The 13,847-nt window shown below is 48.0% G+C and overlaps 1 protein-coding gene across 2 annotated transcripts; it reads left to right on the top strand.

Annotated features, from left to right (window-relative positions):
* The first annotated feature begins 5,230 nt into the window (after positions 1–5,230).
* On the top strand, positions 5,231–8,386 carry LOC142748375 (uncharacterized). 2 transcript variants are annotated; one of them, XM_075855473.1, is made up of 2 exons: positions 5,231–5,331; positions 6,566–8,386. In XM_075855473.1, exons 1-2 carry the CDS (start codon positions 5,232–5,234, stop codon positions 8,125–8,127), a joined length of 1,662 nt encoding a protein of 553 aa, XP_075711588.1. In that variant the 5' UTR covers position 5,231; the 3' UTR covers positions 8,128–8,386. The 2 variants fall into 2 exon arrangements, with proteins under 2 accessions (XP_075711588.1, XP_075711587.1); XM_075855472.1 differs by lacking the exon at positions 5,231–5,331 and adding an exon at positions 5,461–6,146.
* Positions 8,387–13,847: the final 5,461 nt, after the last annotated feature.

A 13,847-nucleotide genomic window follows, 5' to 3' on the forward strand; every position in this document is an offset into this window, starting at 1 on the left:
AAAACAAACCTTTTTCTTCAATAAGACGTAGCTTTAGAGCAAAATTTTTAGTTTTCTCAACAAATAAAGGAAAAAAATAACCCAAAATTTGTAAAGCAATTTCTCCCGAGTACGGCAATACCCCATATGTGGTCATAAACTGCTGTTTGGGCACACGGCAGGGCTCAGAAGGGAAGGAGCACCATTCGGAGTGCAGATTTTGCTAGATTGGTTTCTGGGCGCCTGTGGGACCAAAACAGTGGAAACCCCCTAGAAGTGACCCCATTTTGGAAACTACACCCCTCATTGCATTTACCTAGTGATGTAGTGAGCATGTTAACCCTGCAGGTGTTTTGTAGAAATTAGTGTGCATTCAATGTTGCAGAGTGAAAATGGGATTTTTTTCCATAGATATGCCAATATGTGGTACCCAGCTTGTGCCACCATAACAAGACAGCTCTCTAATTATTATGCGGTGTTTCCCGGTTTTAGAAGCACCCTACATGTGGCCCTAATCTTTTGCCTGGACATTCGACCAGGCTCAGGAGTGAAAGCGTACCATGCAAAATTAAGGCCTAATTTGTCGATTTACAAAGTATTGGTTCACAATTGCAGAGGCTCAGATATGAAATAATAAAAAGAAACCCCTGAGAAGTTGCCCCATTTGGAAACTGCACCCCTCAAGGCATTTATTAAGGGGTGTAGTGAGCATTTTCACCCCACAGGTCTTTTCCATAAATGAATGCGCTGCGGATGGTGCAAATTAAAACATTTATATTTTTCCCTAGATATGCCATTTCAGTGGCAAATATGTCATGCCCAGCTTATGCCACTGGAGACACACACCCCAAAAATTGTTAAAAGGGTTCTCCCAGGTATGACGATGCCATATATGTGGAAGGAAACTGCTGTTTGGGCACACTGTAGGGCTCAGATGGGAGAGAGCGCCATTTGGCTTTTGGAGCGTGGATTTTGCTTGGTAGTAGATTCGTTTGAGTATTACTGGTGTTTCCATTTATAATGTGGGGGTACATGTAAGCTGGGCAGAGTACACCAGGGGCATAGTCAGGTGGTATAATAATGGGGTAAAAAAACAATAAAATAATCCATAGATGTGTGTTACGCTGTGAAGCAATCCTTTCTGCACAGGCCGGTGTCGCACTGATATGTGGCGTCCTTTCTTATGCCCCTTTTGGTCCACACTCCGTACCTTTGCAGTTTGGGGAATTTTGCTGGTAAAGTGTTGTCCTGGTATAATAAGGGGGCACTCGCTTCCAGCAGATATGTTTGGGCCCTCCCCTTCCTGGTTCCCTAATTTTAGGTCCTTGATAAATTGCCTCTTGAAACAGAAGAAATGTTCCCCTCGGGCACAACTGCATATTTTTTTATTTCCTGATTTATTGGAGCCATAACTAATTTTATTTTTTCATAAACGTAGTGGTATGAGGGCTGTTTTTTTGTGGGACGAGCTGTAACGATTATTGGTATCATTTTGGGGTACATGCGACTTTTGATCACCTTTTATCCTATTTTTTGGGAGGCCAGGTAAACAAAAAAACGCAATTCTGGCACAGCTTTTTTAGTTTTATTTATACAGCGTTCACCATGCGTTATAAATTACATGTTAACAGTGGCGTAACTACCGCCATAGCAGCAGTAGCGGCTGCTACGGGGCCCGCGGCATGAGGGGGCCCGTGTCGCCCGCCGGCACGGGCCCCCACCATGGCCGGAGGCTCCGCTAGCAGCCGCAATGGCTGCTACAGCGCGACGCCATTGAAAACTACGGCAGAGCAGGGAGGTATCTTCCCGCTCTGCCATTAAGCAAAAGACATGTATCCCCTCTCCACAGGACAGGGGATACATGTGTGATCGCTGGCAGCGATAGGGAGAACGGGGGACTGAAAGTCCCCTGAAGTTCTCCATCACAAACCTCGGACTTCCGGGGTCTGTGTCGGCAGCTCCGTAGAAATGAATGGAGCGCCGGTCGTGCTTGTGCGCATGCGTGACCAGCGCTCCATTCATTTCTACAGAGCTGCGCAGACGCCGGAAGTCAGAGGTTAGTCATGGAGAACTTGGGGGGACTTTCAGTCCCCCGTTCTCCCTATCGCTGCCAGCGATCACACATGTATCCCCTGTCCTGTGGATAGGGGATACATGTATTTTATTTGCACAGTGTAGGTCGCATTTTTTTGGGAGGGGGGACGCTGTATGGCGTTCCCTACAGGGGGGGGCTGTATGGCGTTCCCTACAGGGGGGGGCTGTATGGCGTTCCCTACAGGGGGGGGCTGTATGGCATTCCCTACAGGGGGGGACGCTGTATGGCGTTCCCTACAGGGGGGGACACGCTGTATGGCGTTCCCTACGGGGGGGGGACGCTGTATGGTGTTCCCTACGGGGGGGACGCTGTATGGCGTTCCCTACATGGTGGACGACGCTGTATGGCGTTCCCTACAGGGGGGGGGACGCTGTATGGTGTTCCCTACAGGGGGGGGACGCTGTATGGCGTTCCCTACATGGTGGACGACGCTGTATGGCGTTCCCTACAGGGGGGGGATGCTGTATGGCGTTCCCTACAGGGGGGGGATGCTGTATGGCGTTCCCTACAGGGGGGGGGGACGCTGTATGGTGTTCCCTACAGGGGGGGGACGCTGTATGGCGTTCCCTACAGGGGGGGGAAACGCTGTATGGCGTTCCCTACAGGGGGGCTGTATGGCATTCCCTACAGACCCCCCCTGTAGGGAACGCCATACAGACTCCCTGTAGGTAACGCCATACAGTCCCCCCTGTCGATAACGCCAGACAGCCCCCTCTGTAGGGAATGCAATACAGCCCCCCCCTCTAGATAACGCCATACAGTCCCCCCTCTAGATAACGCCATCCAGCCACCCGGTAGATAGCGCCATACAGTTCCCCCTGTAGATAGCGCCATACAGCCCCCTCTGTAGATAGCGCCATACAGCCCCCCTCTAGATAGCGCCATACAGCCCCCCTGTAGATAGCGCCATACAGCCCCCCCTGTAGATAGCGCCATACAGCCCCCCTGTAGATAACACCATACAGCCCCCCTCTAGATAGCGCCATACAGCCCCCCTGTAGATAGCGCCATACAGCCCCCCCCTGTAGGGAACGCCATACAGTCCCCCCCTGTAGGGAACGCCATACAGTCCCCACCTGTAGGGAACGCCATACAGTCCCCCCCTGTAGGGAACGCCATACAGTCCCCCCCTGTAGGGAACGCCATACAGTCCCCCCCTGTAGGGAACGCCATACAGTCCCCCCCTGTAGGGAACGCCATATACCCCCCTGTAGGGAACGCCATACAGTCCCCCCGTAGATAACGCCATACAGTCCCCCCGTAGATAACGCCATACAGTCCCCCCGTAGATAACGCCATACAGCCCCCCCGTAGATAACGCCATACAGCCCTCCGTAGATAACGCCATACAGCCCCCCCGTAGATAACGCCATACAGCCCCCCGTAGATAGCGCCATACAGCCCCCTCTGTAGATAGCGCCATACAGCCCCCTCTGTAGATATCTACAAAGGGGGCTGTATGGCGTTATCTACAGGGGGGCTGTATGGTGTTATCAAAAGGGGGGGTTTGTAAAAAAGGCACTATCTACAAGGGGGGGGGGTTGTGTGACACCCAGGGGAGGGGGGGGGGCCCCAGTCAAAAGTTTGCTATGGGGCCCAGTCTTTCCTAGTTACGCCCCTGCATGTTAACTTTATTCTGCGGGTCAGTACAATTCCGGCGATACCTAATTTATAGAACTTTTGTTATGTTTTACAACTTTTTGCACAATAAAATTACTTTTGTAAAAAGAATGTATTTTTTCTATCGCCAAGTTGTGAGAACAATAATTTTTTCATTTTTTTGTCGACGGAGCTGTATGAGGGCTTGTTTTTTGCGAGACAAGCTATAGTTTTTCTAGGTACCATTTTTGGATATGTGCGACTTTTCGATCACTTTTTATTCCAATATTTGTAGGGCAAAGTGACCAAAAAACAGAAACTCTGGTATAGTTTTTTACGTTTTTTATGTTTTTTGTAAAAAACGGATGTAAGATACAGCTGAGATCCGGCGATGATGGTACCGGCTCAGCTTCTGAGCCGGTGCCAAACATTTGGCGTATGGATACGGCAATTTGCGGGAAATCATAGCTTTCCATGGCGTACCCATACGGCAAATGTTGGGAAGGGGTTAAAGGGTAACTAAACGTTTGACAAACTTCTGATGTGTCATAATGACACGTCAGAAGTTTTGATTAGTGGGGGTCACAGCACTGAGAACCCCACCAATCGCTAAAACGAAATGGCAGAAGTGCTCGTGTGAGCGCTCAGCTGCTTCGTTTCTGTTCGGCTTTTTCAGCAGATCAATGTATCGGTGAATGGGCTCAAAGACTTTCTATTGAGCCCGATACATTGATTTCCGGAAAAAACCGAACAGACACAAAGCAGCTGAGCGCTCACACGAGCGCTTCTGCCATTTTTTTTAGCGATTCGTGGGGGTCACACGATGACATGTCAGAAGTTTGTCAAACGTTTAGTTACCCTTTAAAAGTGGAATCTACTTTTTCGGATTCATCTGGAAAAAAAAAAAAAGACTTTTTCTGTGAAATTTTTCTTAACAACTTCATTACTACAGGGTTTACGCCCCTACATTACTGAGCCGATTGTGGCCGAATGTTTTTGCATCACTGAATTCAGAGAGCCATTAACTTTTTTATTTTTCCATCATCTAAGTTGCATGTGGGCTTGTTTTTTGCAGGATGAATTATATTTTTTTAATAGAACCATTTTCAGGGAAGATATAAATTGATTAGGTTTTATAAAAAAAAAAAAAATTAAAGGAGGAAATGGAAAATAAAATAAATTTTTCCATAGTTTTTCACGTTTTTTTTTATTTCGGGTATCCGTGCACATTAAATAACTGGTTAATTTTATTACGAGGGTAGTTACAATTGCAGCGATACCATATCTGTGTCTTTTTTTTTCACCACCTATTAAAAACAAAAAATCTATTAAGCCGTGCTTCTAACCTAATAGGCATATAGCTATGGCAGCCCTGGGGCTTTTTCAACCCATCGACACCACCCACATGGTCTGTCACTCAGGCCCCACCCAGATGAAATTATCAGACCCTAGAACTGTTAGTGACATCACAATACCAGTGACATCACAATGCCCTGTCCAGCCCTACATAATGTGAAGGATGTGCTGGGGACAGTTGAGAGTTTTGAAGAAGGAGATGATGATTATGATAATGATGATGGATGTGAGAGTTTTGCTGCTTATTTTGCTGACTGTCGCCCCATGTGATGTAGAAGGTCTGGTAACTAGAAGAACAGCAGGTAATGGGCATTTATACTTGGGGGGGTTCTGTTACAAGAGATCAGTGGTGCTACATTGGCGCTGCCTATCTTTTCCTATCTGTCTCACATGGCTTTTGCAGGAAGTTTCTTTCTTCTGTGCCAGCTAATGATTGACATATAATACTCCCTCTCTCTTTAAGAAGAGGTTCTTTAGCAGCTGCATTGTGTATTATACAGACCTGAGCCACAGCTACAGACCTTCTTTATTTACATGCACTGACTTAATATAATAAACTGTCAGAACAGGAGGGAAATTTGTGCCGCTGCTGTATTTACCTCATAGAGGATTGTCTAAATGGACTACAAATGTAACAAACCCTCAGCTTTGAGACGTATTAGGTCTCTACAGGTTTTCAGCCTCTGAATGAAAGCAAGAATGCTCCCATTCACTGCCAGAAAGCAGAGATTTTGAAAAACATATTAGAAAGTAGCAGAATTATATAATTATTGTGATTTATATAAAACCAAGAAAAACATTTTAAAAACATGAGAGCAGTCACATTATTCCTGCATGCACTGCCCTTCACTCAGGCCCCGCCCAGATTACATCATCAGTACTCTGCACTGTTGGTGACATCACAATACCAGTGATATTACATTACACTGTTGTGACATCACAATACCAGTGACAGCACAATACCCTGTCCAGTACTATAAAATGCAGCGGATGTGCTGGAGATATTTGAGGGTTTTGAGTAAAGAGATGATAATGATGGATGTAAGAGTTTTGCTACTGATTTTGCTGACGGTCGCCCCGTGTGATCTAGAGGGTCGGGTCACTAGAAGATCAGCAGGTAATGGAAATATTCTAATGGCTTTGTTACTAAGTATAAGTCAATGATCTGCAAAAATGGTCTCTAACTTAAGACTATCTAAGGCCTCATGCAAACAATCGTAGCCATGTGCACGGCCATGATTTTTGGGGTCGGCCTGCCCCGGAGTGTCACCCGCAAGCCGCCCGCAAATTGTGGGCTGTGCACATGGCCGCATCCATTATTTTCTATGGAAAACACGGTGGTGTGCATAGGACCATAGAAATGAATGGGGCCGCAATTTTCCCGTGGATTTCCGTGAGATTTGCGGCCGCAAAAGCACGTTCGTGTGCATGGAGCCTAACTGTTGTGAAACTACAATTCCCAGCATGTTTAGAATGTCCTCGTCTGGTATACTGTATGTAAAGTCTCACTATTATTTATTATTCATTTCTGGACAGTGACCACCCCTACCGTGCCCCTGCCAGCTGCCACTCTGGAGGAAATCCTTGTTTACACCGCTGTGGCAGTATTTGACACCTTCCTGTTCGCTGTGATTGGGGCCCTGATATATTTTATCTACAAATTGCACCAATTCGTGCGTCAGGACCCAGCAGAGGGCGAGCTAAAGGAAGTTGTTGTGGAGAAGCCGGCTGCTCCGAAGAAAGAGCCGAGTGTAAAAATCACAGCTTCGAGCGAGGATCTAAAAAACAATGTGGCCCACTTACCAGCTGCCCCGAAGCTAGAGCCGAGTGCAATTATGACTGCACTAAAATACCTAAAGAAATGCTGTGGTAAGAAAAACAGCTACAAATTGCACCAACAGCCAATGGAGGATGAGCTAAAGGAAGTTGTTGTGGAAAAGCCAGCTGCAAATACCAGCTCACCAAAGGAAAAGCTAAAAGACGATGTGGCCCAGATACCAGCTGCTCCGAAGCTAGACCTGAGTGCATTTACCACCGCACCAAAGAAAGATCCAAAAATCGATGTGGTCCAGATACCAGCTGCTCCGAAGCTTGACCTGAGTGCATTTATGACCGCACCAAAGAAAGATCCAAAAATCGATGTGGTCCAGATACCAGCTGCTCCGAAGCTTGACCTGAGTGCATTTATGACCGCACCAAAGAAAGATCCAAAAATCGATGTGGGCCAAATACCAGCTGCTCCGAAGCTAGACCCGAGTGCATTTACCACTGCACCAAAGAAAGATCCAAAAATTGATGTGGTCCAGATACCAGCTGCTCCGAAGCTAGACCTGAGTGCATTTACCACCGCACCAAAGAATGATCCAAAAATTGATGTGGTCCAGATACCGGCTGCTCCGAAGCTAGACCTGAGTGCATTTACCACTGCACCAAAGAAAGATCCAAAAATTGATGTGGTCCAGATACCGGCTGCTCCGAAGCTAGACCTGAGTGCATTTACCACTGCACCAAAGAAAGGTCCAAAAATCGATGTGGCCCAGATACCGGCTGCTCCGAAGCTAGACCTGAGTGCATTTACCACTGCACCAAAGAAAGGTCCAAAAATCGATGTGGCCCAGATACCGGCTGCTCCGAAGCTAGACCTGAGTGCATTTACCACCGCACCAAAGAAAGATCCAAAAATTGATGTGGTCCAGATACCGGCTGCTCTGAAGCTAGACCTGAGTGCATTTACCACTGCACCAAAGAAAGGTCCAATAATCGATGTGGCCCAGATACCAGCTGCTCCGAAGCTAGACCTGAGTGCATTTAAAACCGCACCGAAGAAACATATTAAAAATGATATGGCCCAGATACCGGCTGCTCCGAAGCTAGACCTGAGTGCATTTGTCACCACACCGAAAAAAGATCTAACAAACGAGGCCCAAAAAGCAGATGCTGATATGAAAGAGCAAAGTGCAAGAACCACCGCACAGAGCGCAGATCTGAAGAACGTTGTGGCCCAGGAACCAGTTGTCTGGAGGGAAATACCAAAGCTGGAGCACACTGAATTCATGACCACACTGAGTGAACTGCTAAAGAAACGCTGTGGTCAATAAATCAGATTGTAGGTGGGCCACTGTGAGATCTTTCATCAACTGTAAGATAAAAGGTGACCACAATACCACCATAGAAAAGTGATCATCTTTCCCTACAAGGAATGGGACACCAGAGCCATCGGATGTCTACAGTGCCTGGATCCGGTCATCAGATTTGGGCAACGCCATTGGGCTGGAAAAACGTCCTAAAATATTTAACTTCACATTGACGGACATCTTTGTTCCAGCTTGTTGATGGCATTGGATGCCTGTAATAAAACTGGCTGCATTTAAAAAAATTGGTGTGTCCTTGATTTTTTAGAATTTTTAGGAACTTGTACAGATGTGGGATTGTAATTATAATAATTTCAGAGGTTACATTACATGCTGCTGATAAGTTCAGATCAATTTTCAAAGCTATAGAAATTACTTTGATTTATTATGGTATACTAATTCGTCCGTAAAAAATGTTGGCCGTCCGTGATTTTTGGATAAATCGTCCTTAAAAAAGAATCAGGTTGGCAGTCCTGGTTAACGCACATATTTTCCACTTCAGAAATCAATGAGCCTTTGGAACAAGGACGTAATGTAAAGCACACACTTGTATGTTTTTTAATTATCTACGATCAGTGACTAGAATTTTTTTCAATGTAAATAAATGCATGTCACAGCCCCATAACTAAGTGCCTAAACTAACTACACAGTCAGGGTGCCCCCGTTAACAGTGCCATCAATGAACAGCGTCAGCACAACACCACATAAACAACAGTGCCACCAAATTTCGGGTAAAAGGCGCACCTCCACAATTAATTTTTGTTTACATTTCTCCCTCCATTTGTACACTTGTGTTTCAGTGGGGTGCTGTGTGCAGAAATACTTACCGATGTAATGACGGGGGGTAGGGAAACGGACAAGTGAGCCCTAGTCTACCCGCCACTCTGTCCCTGCCTACTTGCAACGACCCGCCCTAGGCGACGGGGTACAACTGGGCGGCAGTCCCTGCGCTCAGTAAGTGCACGACAAACACGACAAACATACAAGGGAATACAAGCAAGGGAAAGGGGCAGTTGCCCACGGCAACACCGTGAGCAACCAGAGTGGTGAACGAGCCGAGTCAAGCCAGGAGTGTGCGAGGTACCAAACGAAGAGCAGAAGAGTAGTCAGTAAGCCAGGGTCTGTATGGAGCAGGATCAAAATAGAAGGAGCTGTAGCTGGGCCAGGAAACCACACGAAAAGAATCACAAGCACCGAGGGACAGGAAGGGCAGGCTTAAATAGACCGAGGGCGGGAGCTAGCTGAGTCTGGCCAGTTTGCGATAGGCTCTCCCACTCCTAAGCCTGCCAGCCTGAGTGGTGGAAGCTGGAGTCAGTCTCAGGGATGTAGATTCGGGTGCTGACTGATTAATTATGGGAGTTAACCCCGAAGCTGTGCCTGGCAGATCCTTTACAGTACCCCCCCTTTTATGAGGGGCCACCGGACCCTTTCTAAGTGGACCTGGCTTACTGGGGAAACGCAGGTGGAACCTCCTGACCAATTCCCCAGCGTGAACATCCCGGGCGAGTACCCAAGTCCTCTCTTCGGGCCCGTATCCTCTCCAATGGACAAGGTATTGGAGGGAGCCTTGGACCATCTTGCTGTCCACAATCTTGGCCACCTCGAATTCCACCCCCTCAGGGGTGAGGACGGGAACAGGAGGTCTCCTCGAGGGAGCCAAGGACGGGGAGCAGCGTTTAAGGAGAGAGGCATGAAACACGTCGTGTATACGAAAAGACGGGGGTAACTCCAGCCGGAAGGAGACAGGATTGAGTACCTCAATGACCTTATACGGCCCAATAAACCGGGGAGCAAACTTCTTGGATGGAACCTTGAGACGCAAGTTCCTAGACGACAACCACACCAGATCCCCGACCATAAACAGGGGGTTAGCAGAACGTTTTCTATCAGCCTGAGTTTTTTGTACGCTCTGGGACGCCTCTAGGTTCTTCTGAACCTGGGCCCAGACTGTGCACAGTTCCCGATGAACGACCTCTACCTCGGGATTGTTGGAACTACCAGGTGAAACGGAGGAGAACCGTGGATTAAACCCAAAATTACAGAAAAAGGGGGAGACCCCTGACGAGTTACTGACCCGGTTATTAAGGGAAAATTCGGCGAGGGGAATGAATGAGACCCAATCATATTGACAGTCAGAGACAAAACACCTTAAATATTGTTCTAGAGATTGATTAGTCCTCTCAGTTTGTCCATTGGTTTCAGGATGGAAGGCAGAGGAGAAGGACAGATCAATCTCCAACTTCATACAGAAGGCTCTCCAAAACAATGAAACAAATTGTACCCCTCTGTCCGAAACAATATTGACAGGGACCCCATGGAGACGCAGGATGTGTTTGAGAAACAAGGTAGCCAACGTCTTGGCGTTGGGTAGTTTCTTGAGGGGCACAAAGTGGCACATCTTACTGAAGCGGTCTACTACCACCCACACCACCGACTTGCCTTGGGATGGAGGCAAATCGGTGATAAAATCCATGGAGATATGTGTCCAAGGTCTCTGGGGAATGGGCAACGAACGCAGTAAGCCCGCTGGTCGGGACCTGGGAGTCTTGGACCTAGCACAAACCTCACAAGTGGCGACGTAGGCCTTAACGTCTTTAGGCAACCCAGGCCACCAATAGTTTCTAGTAATGAGGTGTTTGGTACCCAGGATGCCTGGATGACCAGATAGTGCGGAGTCATGATTTTCCCTAAGTACCCTGCAGGGGAACAAACAGCTTGTTCTCAGGAAGGTTCCCGGGAGCTGAACCTTGATCAGCAGCAATTTCAGAGACTAAATCAGAATCGATCAAGGAAATGATTATACCTGGAGGCAAAATACAAGCAGGATCTTCCTCCGAAGGAGGGCTGGCCATGAAGCTACGCGACAGTGCATCAGCCTTAATATTTTTAGACCCAGCCCTATAGGTAACCAAAAAATTTAATCTGGTAAAAAATAACGCCCATCGAGCTTGTCTCGGTTTTAGCCTCCGGGCAGATTCTAGGAAAACCAGATTCGGACCGTTACCTGGTGCCTAGCCCCCTCCAGGAAGTGGCGCCACTCTTCAAATGCCCATTTAATGGCTAAGAGTTCGCGGTTGCCAATATCATAGTTACTCTCAGTTGGCGAAAACTTCCTGGAGAAGTAGGCACAGGGGCGGAGATGGGTGAGGGACCTGGTACCCTGGGACAAGACAGCCCCCACTCCCACCTCAGATGCGTCAACTTCCACGATAAATGGCTCCATTTGGTTGGGCTGAACCAGCACCGGGGCCGAGATAAAGCACTTCTTAAGGACCTCAAAAGCCTGGACAGCCTCAGGAGGCCAGTGGAGATCAGCTCCTTTGCGAGTGAGGTCCGTAAGAGGCTTAGCGATGACCGAGAAGTTAGCAATAAATCTCCTTTAATAATTAGCGAACCCCAAAAAACACTGTAACGCCTTCAGGGAGGCAGGTTGGACCCATACCGCCACAGCCTGAACCTTGGCGGGGTCCATGCGGAATTCATGAGGAGTGAGGATTTGACCCAAAAATGGTATTTCCTGTACCCCAAACACACATTTTTCGGTTTTGGCAAACAGTTTGTTTTCCCGAAGGACCTGGAGCACCTTCCTGACATGCTCAATGTGGGAGGACCAGTCCTTGGAAAACACCAGTATGTCATCAAGGTACACTACAAGAAATATCCCCAGGTAATTTCTCAAAATCTCATTTATGAAATTCTGGAAGACCGCAGGGGCATTACACAACCCAAAGGGCATGACGAGGTATTCGAAATGGCCTTCGGGCGTGTTAAACGCAGTCTTCCACTCATCCCCCTCTTTGATGCGGATAACGTTATACGCCCCCCGTAGGTCCAACTTAGAGAACCATTGGGCCCCCTGAACCTGATTGAAGAGATCAGGAATCAAAGGAAGGGGATACTGGTTCCTTACCGTGACCTTATTCAGGCTACGGTAGTCAATGCATGGCCTAAGACCACCATCCTTCTTCCCTACGAAGAAGAAGCCAGCACCTACCGGAGAAGTAGAGGGACGAATGTAACCCTTGGCCAGGCATTCCTGGATATACTCTCTCATGGCTTCACGTTCGGGACAAGAAAGATTAAATATCCTACCCTTAGGAAGCTTAGCTCCTGGTACCAATTCGATAGCGCAATCGTATTCTCTATGAGGAGGTAACACTTCGGAGGCCTCCTTAGAGAAAACATCAGCGAAGTCCTGAACAAACTCGGGTAGCGAGTTCGCCTCCTCAGGGGGAGAAATAGAATTAACAGAAAAACATGACGTAAAACATTCATTACCCCATTTGGTTAGCTCCCCAGTATTCCAGTCAAACGTGGGATTATGCAACTGCAACCAGGGAAGGCCTAGAACCAAATCGTACGATAATCCCTGCATCAACAGTACAGAGCACTGCTCCAAATGCATGGAGCCAACAAGGAGTTCAAAAACAGGGGTATGCTGTGTAAAATAACCATTAGCAAGAGGAGTGGAGTCGATACCCACTACCGGGACAGGTTTAGGCAAATCAATCAGAGGCATAGCAAGAGACATAGCAAATTCCACAGACATGATATTAGTAGAGGACCCTGAATCCACGAAGGCACTGCCGGTAGCAGACCTACCACCAAAAGAGACCTGAAAGGGAAGCAAGATCTTAGTACGTTTCCTATTTACGGGAAATACCTGTGCGCCCAAGTGACCTCCCCGATGATCACTTAGGCGCGGAAGTTCTCTGGCTGCATTCTTACACTTAGGACAGTTGTTCACTTGATGCTTGTCATCCCCACAGTAGAAGCAGAGACCATTCTTCCTGCGGAATTCTCTACGTTGTTGGGGGGACACAGAGGCCCCGAGTTGCATAGGTATCTCTGAGTCTTTCGGGGAGGAACGAAGCAACGGAACTTCGGGAGGCATCATGGGGGAGTCGGAGGAGAAAACACATAAACATTCACGTTGTCGTTCCCTGAGACGTCGGTCAAGTCGTACCGCTAAAGCCTTAACCTGGTCTAGGGAGTCAGAAGAGGGATAGCTAACTAGCAGGTCTTTCAGGGCATTCGACAGACCCAACCTAAACTGGCACCTTAAGGCAGGGTCATTCCACCGAGAAGCTACGCACCACTTCCTAAAGTCAGAACAATCAATACTCCTCAACAGGTCTCTTACCCTGACGTAAGGTCACCAGCTGACTCTCGGCAAAGGCAGTCCTGTCAGTCTCGTCATAAATAAGTCCGAGAGCAGAAAAGAAACAATCAACAGAGGAAAGTTCAGGGGCGTCAGGAGCCAAGGAGAAGGCCCACTCTTGGGGCCCTTCCTGGAGCCGGGACATAATTATACCCACCCGCTGGCTCTCAGAACCTGAGGAATGAGGCTTTAAATGAAAGTAAAGCCTACAACTCTCCCGAAAGGAGAGAAAAGCCCTCCGGTCCCCTGAGAACCGGTCGGGCAACTTGAGGTGGGGTTCAAGAGGTGAGGTGAGGGGAACTACCAAGGTAGCATCAGGCTGGTTGACCCTCTGAGCCAGGGCCTGGACCTGTAGGGAGAGACCCTGCATTTGCTGAGCCAGGGTCTCACGGGGGTCCATAGTGGTGTCAGGGACAAGGGTAGACTAGGTATGGGCTTGTGATTATGTAATGACGGGGGGTAGGAAAACGGACAAGTGAGCCCTAGTCTACCTGCCACTCTGTCCCTGCCTACTTGCAACGACCCG

Source organism: Rhinoderma darwinii, chromosome 3 (genome assembly GCF_050947455.1).
Source record: "Rhinoderma darwinii isolate aRhiDar2 chromosome 3, aRhiDar2.hap1, whole genome shotgun sequence".
Classification (NCBI taxonomy): Eukaryota; Metazoa; Chordata; class Amphibia; order Anura; family Rhinodermatidae; genus Rhinoderma; species Rhinoderma darwinii.

What these genes read in the sequence shown, in the direction of transcription:
- LOC142748375 (XM_075855472.1), top strand. Translation starts at nt 6,011, where the DNA reads ATGCAGCGGATGTGCTGGAGATATTTGAGGGTTTTGAGTAAAGAGATG. An exon ending in GGTCACTAGAAGATCAGCAG is followed by an intron (nt 6,147 to 6,565) that starts GTAATGGAAATA and finishes ATTTCTGGACAG; the next exon opens with TGACCACCCCTACCGTGCCC.